Source organism: Brienomyrus brachyistius, chromosome 15, assembly GCF_023856365.1.
Source record: "Brienomyrus brachyistius isolate T26 chromosome 15, BBRACH_0.4, whole genome shotgun sequence".
NCBI classification, from domain to species: Eukaryota; Metazoa; Chordata; class Actinopteri; order Osteoglossiformes; family Mormyridae; genus Brienomyrus; species Brienomyrus brachyistius.
Window position 1 is genome coordinate 13,701,948 of NC_064547.1, and position 22,640 is coordinate 13,724,587.

Consider the following 22,640-nt stretch of genomic DNA (forward strand, 5'->3'; position numbering starts at 1 on the left):
TACAATATTGATCCAGCCAGTGATGTCACTGAAGATTTATTGTGGTCAGACAGCTGACACTTTTCATTACAAACATTACCCTTTATGGAACACAGTACAGGCATATAAGAGCAAATGTATAGAAAGACCTGAAAACTCATCACAATTGAAAAATAATTAACATCATCAATGCCATTATTATACAATTTGAAAAAAAACAGCAAGATGTCCAGCCATCTATACACCAGCTACTTATCCAGTACAGCAGTTTTTCCCATCCCGGTCCTCAGGGACCTGCTGACAGTCCAGGTTTTTGCTCCCTTCCAGCTCCCTGCCATACAGGCCACATTTCTGGGAGCTGGGAGGGAACAAAAACATGGACTGACTGTGGGTCCCAGAGGACAAGACTGGAAAACACTGCAGTATAGAGTCACAGGAGGGCCTAGAGCCTCAGGCTGCAGAAGAGCACAAAGACAAGGGAACACAGGAGATCCTTCCAACCTGCTGCCGCCAAGCAGTACAACACCTCATCCCAATGCCCCAGCCCTACCCTCAGCCATGACACGTCAGGGGACAACCCTTCTCTGCAGTAAGGTAAAAGTAAAAGTTCAGTGCTGTCCTGTTTTCTAACTGCACATATACCACCCAATAACTTATTATTATTATTATTATTATTTTCTTAAAATTAATTTTTTTTGTCAATATACTGCAATATTCTGTTTTCCACGATTTTGTTTACATACTGTGTACTTTTTGATTTGTTTGCACTGTATTTATTGTCTGTGATATATGTACCATGCTGCCATTTGGACAAGAATTTCCGACTGGAATCAATACAGTATCTGATCAAATCTAATCTAAAGTGGTATAATCTAATGTAATCACCGGGGACGGGATTTCAGTCCATTTCATGGCACACAGCCCACACACACACTATCCCAAAGAAAACCTGAACAGTGAAGAAAGAGCATAACATTCCCCCCTCCCCCCCCCACTCCTCCGTCCCCCCAAAGAAACAGACACACATAAGGCTATGGCGGGATCTGAACTCCAACCCTGTAGATGTAAGGCAACCGTTATCTACCCAACCACCATGCCACCCCCAATTAAATGTAAAAAACATTACAGGGTTTCTAATAGTTACCACGAAGGCCCACTGTGCCTGAAGACCTAGCTTGAAAAGACTGCTGGTTCTCCTTTCATAGAACAGCAGACAAGCGTTCCGCAGACCAGCAGGTAATTTTATCCAGCTATGGTAAGGACCTTGCACGCCCTCCGCTCCAGCCGTCCGAATGAGGCTGTCCGTCTGACCCCCTAGGAACCTTTCCACCCCCCATTCGGATTAACGTGTCTCTGTCATCCCCGCCAGGCTGTACTATAGCTGCCCAGCTCTACTCTAAAAATACAAGGTTGAATCCAGCCCTGTCAGGGATAAAACAAAAAAAAAACAGAACAAGGATTTCCATGGTTAAAACTATGTTTAAAATGGTAGAACGCTATTTAGCAGATTTAGCTAGCAGGCTAATAATCAGCTACTGAAGCAACAGATATGAATTAGTAGCATTTTTAAAATGCTTCCCAAAGATAATGACTGCGTTTTGTAACTCCATAGTGCAAAATGCTTTCTGAGAAGAATCTAAAGGGTTTAATCTTACAGGAGTCTTGGTGTTAGGCCTATTTTGTATGTTTAGGCCTGCTAAATAAAAATGCAAGATACTAAATACAGAAATATGTTACCAATTAGCTATTACATTTATGCATTGGCTCAGCGGGTTTAGACACTGTGCCTGCTAACCGAAGGTTACCAGTTCAAATCCTAGGGTCAGCAGAGTCCTTGGGCAAGGTCTTTAACCCCCAGCTGCTCTAGAGATTGCCTACCCTGCACTTTCTCAAAAAAAAGGTGTCAATTTGTATAAAAGCACCTGCTAAATATCATGTAAATGCAAGACCCCCCCCACCCAAAACCGCTCCAGATTCTCCTGTGAAGTAGCCTTTGTAGGGCGGACGGCCCGGACACGCCACAGACGCACCATCTGCAGTGCCGGGAGGTGATCCCTCACCCTCTCCCACTGCTGCTGACTCGGAGCACGGGAGCCCAATCATTACCAGGCACCCAGGGAAGGAGAAAGGGGGTAAAAAAACAGAAGAGGTAAAGTGCAGAGTCAGGGTAAACGTCGGTGAGAGGGGGCCGGCGACTGCAGCGCTGACCGCCAGCATCACTCTCTTTTTCTCTGACCCTGAACGCCCTCATTCACCAGCCAAAACTTCCCATGGCTGGTTTAGCTCCAACAATTCCAGTATAAATCAAGACGCAAAATTCTCCTTTACCACGTCCTTTCCTGTTAAAATGTTCACTTGGCAAAGATGGAAAAGCACTGTAAATCCATCCATCCATCCATCATCCCTGATCACAGAAAAGAAAGGGCACAGGGCAAGTGAATCTACATATTATTAACTCCACAAATAATATTAAATATTAAATATGGCTACAATAGCTATGCGGAGGTGTTCGGCTCAGTGGCTTCGGCCTTTGTGCCTGTGATCAGAAGCTTGCTGGTTCAAGTCCCAGCAGAACAACCATATTTCGGTTGGACCTTTGAGCAAATCCATTAACACCCCAAAAATCTCCTGGGGCGCCAGGTAAATGTCTGACCCTGTGCTCAGAACCCAAGTATTGCTCTAAGCTGCATATATGTGTCCGTGTCTCCCATGATGAGATGGGAATATGCAAAAAGCAGCATTGCGATGTACCTGAATTAGTGCAATTGGCAAATAAAGCACCATTTCACTCAATAAATATTAATCCAATTTCAAGCTGCTATTAGTCACTGTGTCACCATCATGTGATTCGCAATAAGAAAAAGGGTGTAAATTACTCAATATTCATCCAAGAGGCTAAATGTGATTTTGCCTTTTCAAATTTGCCACGAAACGCGACCGCGTGAAAGCCGATTACGTTACACCCTCCTCAGACTTTCCCACAATGAACGCACTTCAGTTAATAAATCATTTTATATGCTTGTCTTGCATGTCTTATGACTACAGTACTACAGGGGGGAAAAAACAATTAGAGAACGTTGGCAGACCACAGCTATGGTACTTAAATCTGAGAAAGGGTGAACTGTACAGACAAATACCTCACTGACCTCATTATAAGGGAGGCTGTCTGGCTGTTGTTCCCCCTCGATGTTGCGTTAGTTATACTTTCTGGCTGTTTTTGTTGCCTTGACCCTCCACCAGACCGGTTAATATAGCCTTTATTTTCTAGAAATATTCCATAAATTATTTAATTACAACAAAGGATTTTCTTCTCAATGTTAAAATTGGCATTGTCAAATCAGAGGGAAGGTCTTCTTTTTAAAAATATATTTAATCTGATTTTGCATTCCCCCATGGTTCCCTTTTTAAATCCTCTCTATGTCACATCTACTCAGACATGGATTAACTGTGAAATACATCCTCAATGTGTTTATGTAGTACGGTTTATGTTTGGCTGGAAGAGTATTAAATTAATATGAGCTGCCACTGGCATATCCACAAAAGGCCAGATATATAATTCAAGCATTAAATAACCATGTTATAACGTGTTAAAAAAAAGACATTCTAGGAAGCACACGAATAAGACTTTGTTTTATTTCATCCGGGTTTCTTCTGATCTTTGCCTGTTAGGTGATGACTTGGGGGACAATCCCATCCTTTGGTGCATGTTCTTGAAGTATCTACGTCAGTGCTTATCCCTTCAGTACACATCTCCGTTCTTAGTGTGTGCTGCCTATATCATGGCTTCACAATATGCACAGTTACTGTACATGATCTGTTTATTATATGCAGGCAACAAACCAAGACACTGAACACGCCGCCCCCTACGCACCACAGTCTTAGGAGATCGTGCAGATAAAAGTATTTAATAATAATCATCGATACTTTATTGATCCCTAGGGGGAAATTGTCTTTACACCTCCCTCAGTTTGCTCTTTGTAGGGTAAGCCGTCCACGAAGGGCAGCCACCCTGGGAGTTAAAGGTGTTGCTCAAGGACCTGCAGATGCGCTGAGGTTGGGATTGAACCAGCGACCTTCCGACTACACGCACGCAGGCTTAGACCACTGTGCCACACACTGCACCTTGGCTTGTTCTGGGACGGTCTGTACATACCACGACTCTCCTGACCCATAAAGACAAACCCACAATACATGGCTGACAACTCAATTACTTTCGTGTTTAATAAATTAGAATGAAGACCTAGTTTGTATTGTTCCCTCCCCAGGCATTTAATATGTGGGTCTCTAAGCTATTTTGTGCTAATTTATTTTTCAAATTAGTTCCATTTTGACATTTCTTCCCCCAGCATTTTTTATATCAGTAAAAGCTTTTCAATTAAATCCCATAAGAAATCTGCGTACAACCTTTATCAATCTATTAAAGAAACAAGTACAGCTGAATATTAAAAGAAACTCAATTATCTGATTTTTTTAATGCCTAACATGCAGTATTTACTAGTTAATGGCATGTTTGTAACACCCACAACTTAAAGTTTTAATCTCTACTTATAGACCAAGTTGGATGACCCATAGTGCATGAATAAAATATTCATCTTCTCCAACAAAGCACACATAAAATACATTAAAAACAGTGGGATCAAGCGGAGCATAACAACATGCAGCCTCGCAACACTAACGCTCTTCAGGCAACACAGAGGTCACCACAAGGGCCTAGTTTGAAAAACGGCGAAGTATACGCATCTACATACACCTCATTACCATTTGTGCTGCATCGACACATTGTTTTGATACTGTACAGAAGTTCAGATGCTACTTTAGCAGTTTAGCAGCAGATCCTGAAGAAAGAGTCTTCCCAAAAGTACATCCGGGTACCTTTCCGAATAGCTCGGATCTCGCTCTCCGTTATCACCTCACACAGCCTCCTCCAAAAAGCATCAACAAATGAATAATTTCTTCCAGCTTCCCAGTGACTCTCCCACACCCAGCTCAGCCCCGCTGCAGTGCCGTCTCTCCCCTTGTGCCCAGGTGGGGGCTCTCCTGTCAGTCTTCCGAACACCACCAAGCAGGGTACCACCATCTTCATGCAAGCTATGAACACCTCTGCACTGGGAACCAGCTCACTCACTCAATAAAGCTGATATCTCAGCTGCGAGATGTTTTGCAACCAACAAATCTAGCAGTATTAATCAAATCTGTAATATCTGTAAAAACATTACATCTATTTAGCAGACACTTTTATCCAACGCGACTCTCAATTGAGAACGCCGGCTCAGCCAAATCCAAAAGCAACTGAGGTTAAGGGCTTTGCCCGAGGTCCCAGCAATGAGATTACTCTGCTGACAACAGGATTTGAACCAATGACCCTCCGATTACAGGCACAACATCCTAACCCATCCCCTGTAGCGATACACCTCTCCCCTCTTTTTCAGTCCATACAACATGAACAGAAAGAGAAGTACCCTTGTCGAAATTTAACAGAAGATTATTGAATTAGGTCTCACATACATCTTTGGTAACCTAACCCATGGAAACCAAAAATAACTGAGGTCCTTACAATAGCTGACCTATAAGGCACCAAAAGAGTCCAGGCAGAACTAATACAGCGATCCGCACTCTCCATCACATGCCAACGAAAAAATCTGGCCATGCTGACAACGAGTGGGACTCCCATATGGTGCTGGCATCCATGCCCATGTGAGAAGACCATAAATAAAACCTTCACAGCATGTATGAGGGGGAAGTTATGTCACATTTTTTTCCCCCTCAAAACCAAATGTACCAATAACATGCGGATTCCCTCGTTATAAGAAAATGAAGTTGGGGATCTGCGGCTGTATACAGGAGAATTACTACACAGAGGGAAGCTTCCATATATTATTTACAATGTGTCGTACCTACTTCAGCACTGGCACACTGCTGGCGATCGATCAGGAAGATATATTGCAGAAACGATTTTGTTGACGACCCACTTGCTACTTTTCATCATCTTCATCATAAGATATGCACAGAAGACGACCCTCCACTTCTTCCCCCGAGCAGCGTTTCCCGAAACACAACACCAAATCCGGGTGTTCAAAGAGTGTGTCAGGCGATTCGAGTGGACAAAGTGCAGTTTAGCGTTCTATAAAAATTACATTAACCTAAGTTATTCCCATAACATTCACGTAGCAATTTTTTTTCATCATAAGTATAATAAGGGAGGGGCAGCACCTGTATGCCTGTGATCAGAGGGTCGCCGGTTTGAACTCAGTTTCAGCACATCTGCAGGTCCTTCAGCAAGGCCCTTGACTCCCAGCTCTCTGGGCACCACTACAGGTGGCAGCCCTTCACAGCCAGCTTACTCTTGCTTACAAAGAGCAAGTTGGGAGGCACAAATTATTATTAATACGCTATGTGGCTCAGCAGGTTACGACTTTGTGACCCTGATCAGGTGGTCACCAGTTCAAATCCCATTGGCTTAGCAAGGCCCTTAACCCCACCTACTCTGATTCTCACCAGTATGTAGCTTTGGGGAAAGTGTCTGCTAAATAAATAAAATAAGGATTGTAGAGTCTGGCAGACAGAAGCATCACAGAGGTGGCAAGAGATGAGGAAGCTCACTTATAGGAGAAAAAAAAACGTCTTTTATTAAGCCCTTAAAAGGACTAACACAAGATCGAAACAACCACTGAATCATACACAATGAAACACAAGAAGGTCTGATGCTGGACTGTAAGGTTCACACACAGTGGAGGATTGGACAAGGTTCACATATGACACAGGCAGGGACACATGCAACAATAGGGAACACAACAAGTATTTACAACTACAGAAACAAGGGGCCATTTGAAACATTCCCAGCATGCTCAACACACTTGCTGGACTCCCCCCTCCCAGAGGTCAACCATCCCAGCGACCACCACAGCCAGTCCTCAATCACATCCTCCAGCAAGTCACCAAGGACTGGTTGCAGCCACCGGTGCTCCCTCTCCGGGGACAGCTTACGCCCTGAGCAGCTAGGGTCCACTGGAGAAGCTGTACTGTTAACAGGTGGGTGGCGGCCAGCAGGCTCTGGCAATGAGCATTCCACCCCCCATGGCCTCAGCCCTTCTTCTTCTGTGGCTTAGTGGGGACCTGTTGCTGACCACCAGGCTGTTTTCGCTGCTGGTCTGCAACTCTGGTGGCCTTGTGCAGCTGCTCCTACTCTGCCAGCTGTTCCCGCAGCTCCTCCAGAGACTCCTGTAGCTGCTGCTAGTCCTGCTTATCTTGCTCCTTTAGCCCTGTTGACTCGCTGTGCTCCTGGGCCAGCTAGGCCTCCAAAGCATGGGACACCACCTCGCGGTCAAGCAACGTCACCTCTGCTGCCTCACTCTGATGCTTCTGCCGGTCGCCCTTGTGTTCCCAACTGGCCAGTTCTTAGCACAGCCACTCCTGAGCCTGCTGGCTCTGCTGCCACTGCTCATTGAGCTTGCGGCGCTCCTGAGCCAGCCGAGCCTCCAGCATGTGGCATGCATCCTTGCGGTGAACAGGCAAAGCCTTTGGGAGCTTCCATCTTCCGCAGTGGCCGACAGCGTCTTAAACGGGGAGCCGGCAGGATGGCAAGAGCGGCTTGAGGGCGTGCTGCACAGGTCCAGGGCTTTCTGGAAGGACAGGGCGACACCTACACCTCTCACTGTGCGGTAGCGAGCCCAGTGTACCCTCTTCCCACAGCAAAAGCAGGTGAGATTCTTGTCCTGAGCCATCCTTACTTCACCGCTGCCTTTCCAGTGCCACTGCTTCAGTATTGCTTGCAGATCCACGAAGCTGAAATGGGGTTCCAAGAAGGAGACTGAGAAGAAGCCTTTCCACTGCCGCTAGCGGGGCTGCTTCTGGCGTTCCATTTCTGACACCAGTGTAGCAAGGCATCAGGGAAGTGGACAACAACAAGGAAGCTCACTTATAGAAGAAAACAATGCTATTAATTAGCCCTTAAAAGGACCAACACAGGCATTAAACATCCACTTAACCACACATAACAGTGAAACACAAGGAGGTCTGATGCTGGACCACACACACACAGCGGGTAATTTATACTACAGCTAAAGACACACGAGGATCAGACAGGTTCACATATGACAGAGACAAGGACACAGGCAACAACATGAAACTACACAAATGAGGGGCCATTTACAACATTCCCAGCATGCTCAGCACACTTACTGGGCTCCACCATGCAGAGCCATCTCATCGGCACTACAGCATGTTCTAATAGACCACAAAGAGGGCAAACAATGGGTTGAGCAATGTGTGATATTAATATTGACATTGTAAATTAAGCACATGCAACCATCTTGTCGAAAGTATCGCAATATTTACTGTATTGAAAATTAGGCTCGGACGGTATTTAATTTTCCATGCCGTTATACCATTCTGACATTATACTGAGGTATATGGTAACGCTATTTTGCAATACTGTCCCACTATAATAACATTTTAGGGGGGGGGGGGGGGGGGGGGGCATATCATTGCTGTTAGACTCGTTCATAGACAGTGTGTTGCTTTTGTGAGATATTTAACTAAAATGAGTCCACAAAGAGAAGAGAGAAAATAACTGGTCACTAAAAGAGACTAGCCTTCCACTACAGTATATAGAAATATTTTGGATTCCATAGGGACAATATTAAGCAGAAACAAGTCACACTAACACCACCAACTTCTCTGACAGACTGTATTGGCAGATAACTTTTATTTGGCTATAGTTTTTGCTGGGAAAATTTTTTACTCCTTTTTTGCTTCACAGATATTGCAATACTTATCACAAAAAAAAAAATCACATTGCAATATTTGAAATTTTTCCAATATCATGCAATCCAACCGTGTGTTATCCAAATTAAACTTCGCTAAGTAACTTTAAAAAGGGTAAAATGTTACAGTAGAAGAGAGACCCATCATATGCAATGATAAAACACTGATATATCGAAAAGTCTAAAAAGTTAAAGGTCTGGTCTTACTCTTGCATTTTCTGTTCACTTACAATGATATACAAAGACAAATGCTGGTATTACAGTTTTCCTATAGATTCTGTTTGCTTTTTGCAACACTGAATACCCAATCTATGCAGGAAGATTAAGTGAATTAATCTTTTAGTTAGTCCACTGGGTGAGAAAAAAAATGTTTGAAGAAACTAGGCATGATATTGCAAATGAAGGTAACAACAATCCTTTGGCAATGTTCACCACAAATTATATTGCAATAATAATTATGATAATAGCAGAGGTAGAAAGTTGTGTGCAGGCATTTTTGGCTGTAAACATTTCAATAAGAATTACACTAACTTGCAGTGTATTGCAGGAGGGGCCTGGATTACAGAAGATTATGCTACATACATAACTGGGTACATAGTCACATATAGTCTGTCAGCGATTACATCATCATAAAAAAATGGCGAGAATTCGATAAATTTCTCTCTCAATTGGTTGTGCTGCATTTATATGTAATGTCACCACAAGAGGAGACCCAGCTCTGAAGATTTAGAGACCTGCCTGTTTTTATCCACGACAAGGGCAAATTCTGTCTGCCGGAGACGTCCCAAATGAATGGGATTGGTGGCGGCATTTTTCCTTGTGAGGGCACATTACAGTAAAATAACTTTGCTTGACACAGGGTGGCTGAGTTAGGACAACGTGTTTTTGCTATTAAATAATCTAATGCAGAAACGCCAGATACGAACCCACACATGGAACGTGGTCATTTCATCCTGATATAGCACAAAGCATCCTTTTCAGCATATCGTTTCACGCTGCTACACGAGACAACCCATTTAATAGCTTACTATTTATTAGAGTTCACATCTGAACACACAGATGAAATTCACTCACGGAAAGCAGTGCTCAGTGGTAGTGGAACACAATTAAAACCTGTTCTGCTGCAAGCCCTTTCCTTGTGTTTTCACAGTCACTTCACCAGCGCCCAGCTCCAGTATCAGCGTTGAAATTTTCATTGGGCTAAAATAACAGTGAGAAGGTCCCCATTCATCATCTCAGTAGGGAGTCCCAGACCTCGATCTGAAGTGGCCAACAGAAAAGCTGTGATACTCCATGAGCTGGGTAGATCGTCCTCCTAAAGCAGCCCTACATAAGTGCTCCTTAAGAGAATAAATACCAAAAGCATGGGGTCTTCAGAAAACAACAAAAATGCGATTCAGTCCTCCTCCTTCAGCAATCCTGGCCTCACAAACCATCATGCCAAGTGACTAGACCAAAGCGATATTTGCGTCAATAAATTTCACTTTGTAAAGTTACACTCCAATATCAGAGTGATTTCAAACAGTGAAAGCTTGAATGGTCTTAGATTGAACAAAACTGCAAAAATTTTTTCCAAATAAAGCAAAAAATGCAAACTTGTTTGCCCGACAGGGAAAGCTCTATTGATTTCCAAGACTCTGATAAAGGCATCTATATGTTAATTTCCCGAAGTTGAATTCCAGTGCTAATTCTGTTCTGCAAAACCAGAACCTTAGTTTTGATACCTAATTATATCATTTTTAGTATTCTAGCATGATTCTGGTACCGGCAGCAATCACCAACTAATGTTTAAGTATTTCAGAGGGTACACAAAAGGGGGCTTCAAATCAGTTCAAATTTACACTTTGAATTCACTTTGTGAGGGACACCCAGTTTCGAGTGAGGGCTAACTTTGCCAAATTAATTAGTACTTCCGCCTTAATGAAAGTTTAAGAGTAACATAGCAGCAATAGCACTACAAGGTGCTGTACAAAAAAACGATTCAGAAATACTTTCAGGAGTTATATCTGTGGGATCACAATTTCCAAAGCGCCGTTTTAGCGTACATACGCCCCCCAATTCATGATTTTCAAAATTATACAAGCTCGCGTATTTACAGTCCGTAATATCCAATTTAATTAAATAAGCAATTTGTTATATTATTCGATAAACCATTGCTTGGTGATTTATGGAGATAATACTTTAAGGGATCGATAATCAGCTCAAGCGGATATCGATGTAATGACATGCACTTTGATCTGACGACTAAACACAAATCCATCTGCTTAAATTACCCTATTACAGAGGGTATCGCTAAGGAATAACGGCTGATTTAACTAATAAAACAACTGAAATGCTTTATGGATATAAATCACCATCTTGCTATATTTTTCATGGGGCTTACCCGCATTCAAATTGGTATGGATTAAAAAATGTCGTTCGTAATAAACGTTTGCATGTTTGCCTTTTTTGAGACTGAAATGCTGATAGCCTGCCGTGTGTACTGTTTAATAACGTGGCGTTTAAAGGTAAATTGCACGCGTGTAAAATTTCAAGTGACATTCGTGTTCAATATTTCTACTAATATTTATGGATCTTAAATAAAAACGAATGCATCAGACTGAAAGTAAAGTTATGTCACTTGCGCAGATGTAGACCTAGGGAGTCTACAAGGAGGATCAAGCGAAGCGTTTTGCCATTGCAATCCAGCGCATCACCGCGCCTCTCACCATTTGGCATCATTTCAGACCACACCGCTTACCGCACGGCGCTTCCAATTAAAGGGAAATTAATTAAATCTAATTAAACACGAAGCACGCCGCACAGCGGTTGTGGGATAGCTGTAGTGTTTGAGCGTCTCCGCTTGAACTCCCTTAATACCCCCTCTGCAAAAGAACCATCGGGTTCTGGGCACTCCATACGCACTAAAAATAATTAAAGATTTATAATTTATCTTTATCCAAAGGTGACTTCGGCTTTTCTGTAATATGTTACAACAGAGATCCGAAGTGGATCCCCGTGTGAAAAGTCCCGCGTGCTTACTGTTAACTTTATAGTATTCAGTTTTACTGCTTGATGTCACAGATAAACTCAATACTCATGTCACAGGCTTCCCGAAATTGCGGCTATTATACGATTCTGTAGTCTCTTAAAATGTTACTTTTAAATAATTTACTTGCATTAAATATAAAAACGCAAATGGCTTAGAAACAGTAACAAACAGCGCGATGTAATGACACAAGTGCACGGCAATACTTTATAAATTTTTAAAAAACTGCATCTGTTTATTAAAACAAAAAATAAATGTATTGTACCGGTGCAGTCCTGGTAGCAAACAGACACCCAACACCTCAAAGATCGGATACAAATACTGGTGCTTGAAAATGCCCCGTCCCTGCAACGGAGTATTGAAGGCAGGAGAGCCGAGGCACGGTCTCCCCGTGTTACTTACGGGATGGCGAGGGCGCTGCATTGGTGCTGCTGATGCGGCTGAAAATCCACAGCAATAGCGTTATCCGGGCTGCACAAAACCACGGCATGTTCACTTTCGCACAGGTGTAAAAAATATACAAAGGGGCAAAAAAAGAGCAGCCAGGATTTTAAAAGGGGACCTTATCGGGCGTCAGTGTTTTCCAAGCTGTCCCTGCACACGGGCAGTCCGAGGCAGAATTGAGTCCCGCTCCGTAGGATATAATTTGAGTAAATAAAGAGCAATGTTTCTTCTCCCCGCCGCCTGATAACCAGCGTTTCTATACAGTAACGCTCAGTACAACTGCTTCTCATATATTAGCCCGAAGCACTCAGCTTTGCCCACCATTATATCAGGGTTTCAGCGGGCATTTACAAGTCATATGGTACCGCCGCGTATCGGACGGGCGGGGTCTAATCACGTTATTTTGACATTCTGAAAACACCGCAAGTCTTTCAGAGGTCGGGGTCCGGGTGCTGAAGTTATCAGTGACAGCGTCCCCCTTGGTCCTCCAGATATTACCCCCCTTTCCCGAATTTGGTAGAACCCACAAAACACCACAACGTTCCCCGTGGAATTCATCTGGAGTCGCACCCGGTGCCTGTGGAGGGCAGGACAGTCCTAGTTACCGTTATATACTTATAAGGTGCATCGTATGTCACATCTTATGCACGGCATGTGCAGCTAAGGGTCATATTGCTGCGTTTTTAATCACATTATAAATGTTATATTTATCATATTTGAGGAAAAGTCTATACTCGTAGGGAAAACATAATATTTAAAAACACAGCTGTCAATAGTGTGCAAATTTAACAGCTTGGCCCTTCAATGTAATTTGGGTTTACGCAACCATTCATGAACGAAGTGCTGCGCTTACTGGTGTCATTTAAACAGTCATAGTTGTTGAATATGAGTCGTATATACATTTTGTGCCGCCTGTATGTTTTGTGCTTAATATCAGTCAGTTGTGAACCATTATAAATAATTACCATAATGTACCCATATTATCCATGAAAGAGAAACAAGAACACTCTTACAATACAATACATTTCATTTTATATAATAGTTTGTATAATTGTTTATGTTTTAAAATGTAAATATTTACAGTACTGCTAATCGCATTTCCGCACACACACTCTGCCGAGACTGTAAATGCAGATCATGTTCAAACTCCCAGTATACTTCCCACAATGCCGACACAGATGTTTAATTAATCATGCAATCTTCTCCACTTGCTTCTGTTGTGGTTCTGGACGCTTCCTCGACAAAGAACTTCATAGAAACACCATCTGCGCAACTCCTGCGGAGAGTACAGAGAATGTGAAATACCTCCTCTTGTTTAAAGCAAAATATTTTGCCACAAGAAACCTGTTAATCTTGTTTAAATGTTCTAGGACTTAAACAGGACATGAAATATAAACCTTAAAACTTATAATAATGGTAACATAACATTAGATATATTTGCATATAAAATGTATAGCAAAAGGCATATTTAAACAAATAAATAATCGCCTGGTATTTCAGTAATTATTGACCTCAGCAAATTTTTGAAAAGCATGTTCATGATGTTGAACTAAAAAAAGGATTATTTTTAATATCACAGATAAACAATCCCTGTAATTGCTTAGACAGCAGTCAAACCAAACACTTTTCTGTCATGTCTGCCGTGGTGATATACAGACCACCACCACAGCGTGGAGCATTACCCGCAGATTTGCAGATGGTAAAAAAAAAGAAAGAAAAAAAAAAAACAATTTTAGTATATTTTAGCCATGAACAGTCCGCTGCTATGACAGTAGGCACACATCACGGATACCTGATTTGTTGCCTGTAGTCTAAGGCTTTCTTACTTTTATCACCACCATCATCATCCTCATCATTATTAATATTATTATTATATTTTGAATATATGATGAAACATTTTGGCAAATATCAAGAAGTAAAGGTTATATTTGCAATTTATATATCTGTATATGTGCCCTTGAGAGGTAAAGTGGGCTATCCCACATTTTTGACCCCTACCCCCTTTTTATTGAATATTTTCAATTGGATAAGTTGCTATTATCTAAGTCATATCTCTGTGCTACCTATGATATATATCAATTGTAAGGTATAGACACACTGATTTAAAAAAAAAAAAAAATTCAACTTTGGAGATAATTTTCTCAAAACTCTGAAAAAGTGGGGATAGCCTACTTTACCTCTCAAGGGCACATGCGCGTATGTAGTACACATGTAGGAGTCTCATATGGTACTGTAGCTAGACATACTTTAAGCTGTACACAGTCTCTTTGTCTTCTGAAAGTTTTCCCAGAAAACATCAGCCAATCCATTAACATGTTTGATAGCAATGATGGTCCCTTTATTCCAACACAAGAGCTTAATTTTCTAATGGCATATTTCAAAATGCTGAGCACCACTTTCAGAACAGTCCTTTTGATAATTGTATTTGGATGTGATTCGATATTGTAATGTATTGAACATTGCAATGTTCCGAACGTGTGTTCTGATCCTGGTGAGTCTTATTTTTAATTAACCTACAACATATTTTTCCAAATACTCTAATCTCTGGTAAACAAACCACTTAATCCTCTGCTATTCATGTAATTAGTATTTTATACACATTTGACATATAAAATCGCAAGTTCATTAGGTAACAACTAAATATTTAATTTGATTTTCAAGTTGTAAGGTAGACTGTAATAAGTTAAATGCTGAAATCATTTGCATTGTAGTCATTTATTTGATTTATGGAAATACATTATTATTGTGTAACTAAAATGGTAAATAAAACCCATCTCTGAAAATCTCCCTGCTGTCATTGGAGATCTGGAATCAACCCCCCCAGCCCAGCCCAGCCCACCCCCCCACACTGCTACCTCTCCCAACCCCGGTGTCCTCTGCAAAACAGGAGCCGTGATAGAGGAGACAGAGAATAGCATCCAAAGCCACAGTATAACTGCTCTAACATAACCTCTATCCAAGCTGCTGGTTGCTTTTTTACCAAGTATGGTTCTATAAGGATCATCCACATTGTGTTGGTGGAGATGGGGATTTCATCTGGAACTGCAGCAGCTCATTGACCTCAGGAGATTTCCAAGACTCTGATAAAGGCATCTGTGTTAGCCCATCACAAAAGTGCATGGCGCCCCCCTGCACTCAGTAAGGGAGGGGTTATCTTACAGCTGGGCCCCTTTCTATGGATCAAACACAGGCAGATCTTCAGGTGCAATAGTCTTCTCAAGAATTAATGCAGGCATCTGCTTAATGCTTCTTTCCAGGACTGAGCTACGTGGATCCTCCTTTGCTGAATTCTTTCAGGATCGTCTGGATGCAGCCGCCTCATACTTTCCAACCCTTCCTCTTTATTGAATGCCCCAGATAAACAGCAATCTGCCATTATCTATCTACCATCAAACTGCTCATCCTGGTCATGGTTTGGGTTCATCCTAATCGCTGATAATGTTTTTAGGAAAAATCTTTGAAACTTATGGCTTTTTAAAATCAATGTTAACAACAATACTTGTAAACAGTGATTATTTATTTCACAGCACTTTAATTTTACTGAAAACATTCATTATAATCATTATACAAATGTTTGGAGCCTAGGACAAACGGGTATAGAAGATCGATGGATAGATTATATAAATGTGAGAACAGGCCCGTGTTAAGATGGCTTTGTTAGATAATTATGGGATTATCTACAGAAATAAAGAAACAGGGTGGGACTGTAATTAGAGTACATGAGATTAGCAGTAGCATGTCCATGAGAACTACATTTTACTTTCATAGAGCAGACAAATAACAATGATACTACGCAAGTGGCACCTGACAATGGTTAGCAGACCAGTAATTAGTGGTTTACTTTATCTTAAGTGACCAGCAGATGTCACTCATGAACGATGCTTTGAGTAGCAAAACAGGTAAATATCTACCAAAACAATCTGTAGAGCTATGCAATTGCTTTGGAAAGTTCCACGTGCTTCAGAAGAAACACATTCACACTGGCGTACCTCTTCACTGTGAACTTAGATGTTTCGCCAGAAATTTGTCATAACAGTGGAGGTTACCTCCCCGTCCCCCTGTCTCATCATGTGCTCAGCTGGTCCCATTTCTCGCTGTCAGGTTAGTTTCACAAATGCCACCTGAGTTTCATTTGGACTGGATTGGCTGAAAATGAATTGGCGTGATAATGAAAAACAGTTTACCTCCAACCAAGTGCAGCTGGTATGTCTGGTACTGACAGTAGACATAAGTAACTCTATTCCACCACTCTGGCGCTCAAGGAAACATCTAATGAACTGAAATTACAGTATGCAGACTTGTCTCTTTTGGAACTATCAACCTAACTTTTCCATTTTAACTTGCATTTGAAAGGCATTAAAACTGGGTTTTCCAGTTCTTCTAATGAGTAAAAAGACAGTTTAACTAAAGCTTATTTATTTTTCCAAGTCATGGTAAGCATGCAGTAGTCAGATTCTAATTACATTTTGATGCAAGTTTACAATGATAGTCTCTGAATTTAACCAATTACATTTAATTATCTTCAAGCATATACTTAACTTTTTCACCATATTTCACAATATGGTAACCAAAGTGAAACATCCCAACACATTTACGCTGTGTTTTTACTGCTATCACATTAGCACAGACATAAAAAATAAAACATCATGCTTTATGGTGGTTTTATTGTCAAGGCGTGGAAAACTGTATTGTCAAGTGAATATGATACGAACTGCAATACTGTCTCGTGAACCTGGACATTAAAATCCCCCCCATGATTCAGACTAGGATAAATATTTGAAAGATGGATGGATCGATGGAGCCAATTTTGCTGCATGTCAGAATGGTCAGGAAATTCCTGGACCCAGGAGGCAAATGTAGAACTGAAACTTCAAAGGGATACCTGTTCAAATCACCTGAAGACTCTCTAACATGGTGGAGTAGCCACTCTCCTATCCGTGAGCTCCTGACTCTATCACAGGCAGTAAAATTAGCTGCCCTCTGAAGGATGCTGATTTCAGTCACATGCATCCACAATCTCATCCTTTTTGGTTGGTTCCCAAAGGTCATTAGCATAATGGGACACAGATTGACCTATAAACCGCAAGCTTCCTCCTAGGACTCTGATTCAGCACCTGATTCAGTACCACGGATCAATGCCGCTCAAGCAAAACCACGGAAGAGGCACCGATCTGTTGACCGGTATCATGCATCAGGTTTCTGTCACTTGCAAATCAAACCTAGTTCTCCTGCAGGGACAGTGTATCCTCTTTCCTTCACAAAGGGCAGTCCATTCTTTTCAGGGAGAGAATCATCAGGGAGGTTTACTGCAGCCAATTCTCATCCCAGCTCAGAAGAGAACCATCCCAACGCACGTACAAATACCTGACCCCATAAGCCCTCAGATACCTACATAAGTCGTTCTGTTGTTTCTTGGCCTGAAGCTACTTTCTTCCTCCTGGATCAGAGATTTCATTATCAAGTGAAGCCTTCTCATCAAAACCTAGGCATTAGCTCTGTAGAATGATGCTGGGGATTGTGTTCCCAGTGGTATTGTAGGTATGCACCTTTTATGCATCATTTATCTGTGTAGAACTGCTTCCAGCCCAGTGCATGTACTTTATTACAGCACCAACTTCAATAGCACTGGCAGAGAATTATATGTTTTTTTCCATAGCATGTAATACTTGAGGAGATGGGATCCAAGAGACTTTGTTTTGGTTATTTTAAATATGCAGCTTATTAGTTTTACATTAATTTATAGTTATGGCTGCCAACTCACATAATTTGAACTGCAAAGAATGTAACTGATGATGTCACATCCTGTCTGAAACCTAGTCAGCTACTTACTTGCCTACAGTGATTGTTCCTTGTGGCCACACCCACCTTAAGATAAGATCAGTGGAGAATCTCCCACACCTGCCCTCAATGCACTTAACCTGCTTCTAGTTAATAGTCAATTTGCAGTCGTCAGGTCTGTTTTAACCTATTTACAGTAATTTTGGTGATATTTATTTGGATTTGTTACTTTAGTCCTAGTTTAGATTTTTTTGAATTCTGGCGTAGCTCTGTGTCTTTGGATCTTGTTTGCCTAGAACCTGATCTTGTTTAATCCTTTGACACTCTCCTTTGTGGTTTCCGTTGAGACTCAATGCTTAAGTCCTACTTCCAGGAACCTCACAGTCAGCAGCCCAAGTGTTGAGCATCCAGAGGAATACCTGCTGAAGAGGCAGAATACCTGGCAATGTGAGTGTGTGGTATAGAGTGTCCTATTTGTTCAGCATTTAAAAAGTTTGGGTTAAAGACTTAAGACTATAAATTATAAATTATGACAATGCAAGTAAATATATTTGACTTAAAATCTGTCAAATTGTCCAATACCAATATCATTTGTATCCATCCAACAATTCAGTGATTCAGAAAATGAAAAGTAGTTCTATTTAATGTATTTTATTTGTTATAAAATTATTGCGGTACCTCATTATTTTATGAATTTTCCAAGTGAACATATTGCTGATTTGGCAGTAAGGCAAAATGATTAAAATGTTAAGAAAAGTCATTTTTAATACTCGGGTTGTACAAAGAGCACATGATGTTCACCTTAGACCATTTTTAGCCATTTTAATAATATGGTAGGAAATTGCTTGGTGGATATTCATACTCATCTGATCAAAGAGGATAAGTTGCCACTCCCATCACAGAGTTCTTAATAACCCTTTAAAGAACTAATATCAAAGGTTGGCTACAACTGAGTGTTGAGTAGAGAGAGCAGAAGTATAATCTGTGAACACAATCTGTTGTCTCCTTTTCATAAACTCCTGTAATAGACAACGGAGGCAAAGCAACAGGACTGGTAAGGCAGGCAATTTCCTGGGGGCCCTGTGCTGGGAGGGGGCCCCACAGGGCAGTCGATTACATTGCACGTCACAACAACAAATTTGCTTTGTGTATTCTGTTTGTCACAAAAGTGAAAATAAAGGACATGTGTTTATTAAATTCATTTTGCTGATGTTATTAATTTAGACTTCATGCTAAAGTAATCATACAAAATTTTACCATGTTGGGGAGGGTGAGTTGGAGGGCCCCCAGAGTCCATTGCATTGCCTCTAGTAGAAAATAAGGCATCTTAAACATAACATGTCCCATAACATATATTTCTAATTGCCAGAGTATAAAGCATAAATTTGCTATTGTGAAACATCTCACTATCAATGGCCATTACATTATTTTGTAGTATTCAAATAACGTATTTAAAAAATAAATAAATAAATAAATACATAAAAAAATATATAAATATATATATATTTTTTTTTTTCATACAGTTATAAACTAAAATGTTTTGGTCAGTTTTGTGTTTGCACATTTGCAGATTTGATGAATAGCTAGAATGACAAATTTTATTACTTAGTGCAAAATACTACTTAGTATAAAGTGCAATGAATAGATCACAGTCTTACACTAATTATATTCTTTTCAGGGTCCAAGAGGTAGTATTTCAATGATACACTAAAGAAAGAACAACCTTTACTCATTTCTAATATAGACACACTTTGGAAATACTAGAGAATTCTTTAATCTTTACATTGCTGGGAGAATGTATCTGTCATTTAAGGTCATTGATCTTGATTTGTTACAAATTTGCTTTTGTTCATCTGTTACGGCGGATACTTATTTTCCACAGTAGTTATGAGTTCAGTAGAAGACCATTTCTGTTTTCAAGATAAAGTCCTTTGCTCAAACTGCTGCGCTTTTGTAATAAACGGGCAATCTAATGTTCATTATAAAAGCTTAGTGCCAGACTTAGAGGTCCATAAATCTATTTATTCAATTAAATACATTTTTATACAGCACTCTTTCCAGTATACTTGTCATAATAACCATTGGCAATTTGAAGCCAACATACAAAAAATATTTGTTTCTCACAGTATTATGCAATTCAGAAATTTGGGGTAGTGAGGTGAGTCCCTGCTTTTTCTCTACAAGGTCAGATCATTTTCAGCATGTTGGGAGGTTACTGAGAGGAAGGCAAACAGAATCTAGGGGGGATTATGACAAATGCAGATAGGGACATAAATAGCAAAGGTAAATAAGCGGAAGTCTGCCGAGAAGTCAGAGAGTGGGTCTTCAGAGAGACACATTGTGTTACATGAAGTCTATGGTGGCAGAATGTGCCGAATTTGCTGATGTATTGGAATTTATACCCTGACAAATTTACCACACGATTAATGGTTTCTGTCTGTGTTTTAGTGTAATAGAATACTGGAAACTCATCTCTTCAGCCACAGAAGCTTGGCATTATTGACTGCCATCTCATTAATGAGACTCTTTGCAATTAACCTGGATGTAGATATTAAGGTATACGGCAGTAAAATGCTCTGGATGCTATGAAAATCTGAATCATATGGTTTTGTTGAGACAGAAACCTGATGTTTTGTGGTGAACCATGTACATTTTTGTGCTGAAATTATTGCTTATAGAGATCATTTGCATAGATTGTCACAATATAATTACCAAAATGGGGTGGCACGATGACGCTGGATTGCCATACACCTCTGGAACCTGGATTTGAGTTTCCACCCTGACTACATGTGAATGTTCTCTCTGTGTCATCTTGAGGTTTTCCTCAAGTCCAAAAACATGCTAAGGTTACCTAGAGTTGGCAGAATGTCCGGAGGTGTGAATGGTGTGTGTGTGTGTGTGTGTGTGTGTGTGTGTGTGTGTGTATAGGTGCACTGTGATGTGTTGGCGCCCCATCCTGGGTTATTCCCTGCCTTGTGCCCATAGGCTCCAGACCTCCGTGACCCTGCATAGGACCCTAGATGGAACTAGCAAAACATCCACAGATTGCAGAGGCAGCATCACCTACATGCTGACTGTACCGTAAAGTGCTTAATACAGAATAATATAATAAGGCATACGCTTAGAAAGATGACTGACTCTGGCGGAGACCACTAACCACCCAAAAACAAGTAAAAAAACACTTGAGACATAGAGTCTAACTACTGCAAATACAAAATTGTTATGTCTGCCAAAAACATGCTAAGTGAAACCAAGTTTATTATTTGGATTTTTAGGAGTTTGTTGGTCACATATCTTCCATACTAGCACAGCCTGGAAGTTCAACAGTGAACAGCTGGTTGAATAATATAAGTAATAAAAAATAAGTTTATCATCTGCGATGCTGACCAAGGACCTCTGCAAGTTTAAGGCAGCAGAGCAGCTGAACCATCCTGAGTGCAGCCACCACTTAAAAACCAGTGAAAAATGCTGGTTCTGAGCAGAATGCCAAAGGTCACCATCTCCGTGACACACAATACTTGTACAATACTTAGAACACTATTGTGTTCTTAAGAATCAAAATGTTAACTAATTTACCTGGAGGTTTTTGATTAATTTCACTGTGGCTTGGCATTATTTAATTCAAAGAAAATGTTAATCTATTGCAGTGCTTCCAAAGTCCATCCTCAGGGGCCACCAGACAGTTCACGTTTTTGGTCCCTCCCAGCTCCCCACTAGACAGTTCACGTTTTTGGTCCCTCCCAGCTCCCCACTAGACAGTTCACGTTTTTGCTCCCTCCCAGCTCCCCACTAGACAGTTCACGTTTTTGCTCCCTCCCAGCTCCTCACCAGACAGTCCATGTTTCTGCTCCCTCCCAGCTCCCTGCCAGAAAGTCCACATTTCTCGCTGAGAGGGAGCAAAAACGTGGACGGTCTGTGGGACCCCGAGGACCAGATTGGGGAACACTGAAGAGTCTAGTAGCACCCTATTATCACAAAGAGGAAAAAGAAAACAATCACCTCGGCAGATGCATACAATCTTATGTGGGTGGAAGTTTAATTAAAGTGTGCCAACAACGGTCCTGATTTTGTGTTTCACAGATGGTGAATGAAAATAAGAACCTTACATCTATGGTCCTCCTCCTCTGAATATAATGCTTCTCGGTGCAGAACACCGAAGAAAAAGGTTATGTTAGTACTTGTATATCAGTTTGTGTGTATGGCATTGAACTCAAATGGTTGTACTTAAAATACATTCACAAAAGAAATTTGGGAGGGGGACTAAATCTATGCCTGTAAGTAACAGAAGAAGTTCATAATTCCTGTTTTAATGTCTGCAAAAAAAAAAGTGAGAAAGTGGAGTTTAGCCGAAGATGTACCAAAGCATCCTTCCATAATGAAACACACAAAGGTTACAGAACATAGCGAACACTGTGAATTCTATAATACTGTACGTATGCTAACTAGCCCCTCACCATTACAGAACTATTCATTAATCGCATCAAATATACAGGTTTCCTTTTGACAGTATGCTGTTCTTTCATTTCGATTTGAGTTTTTTGTAAATACTGTAGCTTATCTAAGCCATTTTGATGTTAAAATATATTGATGTCACTCTTCAATCAGTATTATAATTAATGCGCATTTCTGAATATGAACAGTCATTCGAT

General features: G+C 40.9%; 1 protein-coding gene and 1 long non-coding RNA gene across 2 annotated transcripts in view; both read right to left on the reverse strand.

The window, feature by feature from the left end:
* Positions 1 to 12,561, reverse strand: part of cntnap2a (contactin associated protein 2a) — a 322,047-nt gene extending 309,486 nt beyond the window's left edge. The window contains exon 1 of the mRNA XM_048977149.1: positions 12,172 to 12,561. Coding sequence (XP_048833106.1) covers positions 12,172 to 12,259 — 88 coding nt within the window. The 5' untranslated portion in view covers positions 12,260 to 12,561. The remainder of the gene's footprint in view (positions 1 to 12,171) is intronic.
* Positions 12,562 to 13,373: 812 nt separating this feature from the next.
* Positions 13,374 to 22,640, reverse strand: part of LOC125709101 (uncharacterized) — a 43,347-nt gene continuing 34,080 nt past the window's right edge. The window contains exon 3 of the long non-coding RNA XR_007382612.1: positions 13,374 to 13,489. This is a non-coding gene — a long non-coding RNA (uncharacterized LOC125709101). The remainder of the gene's footprint in view (positions 13,490 to 22,640) is intronic.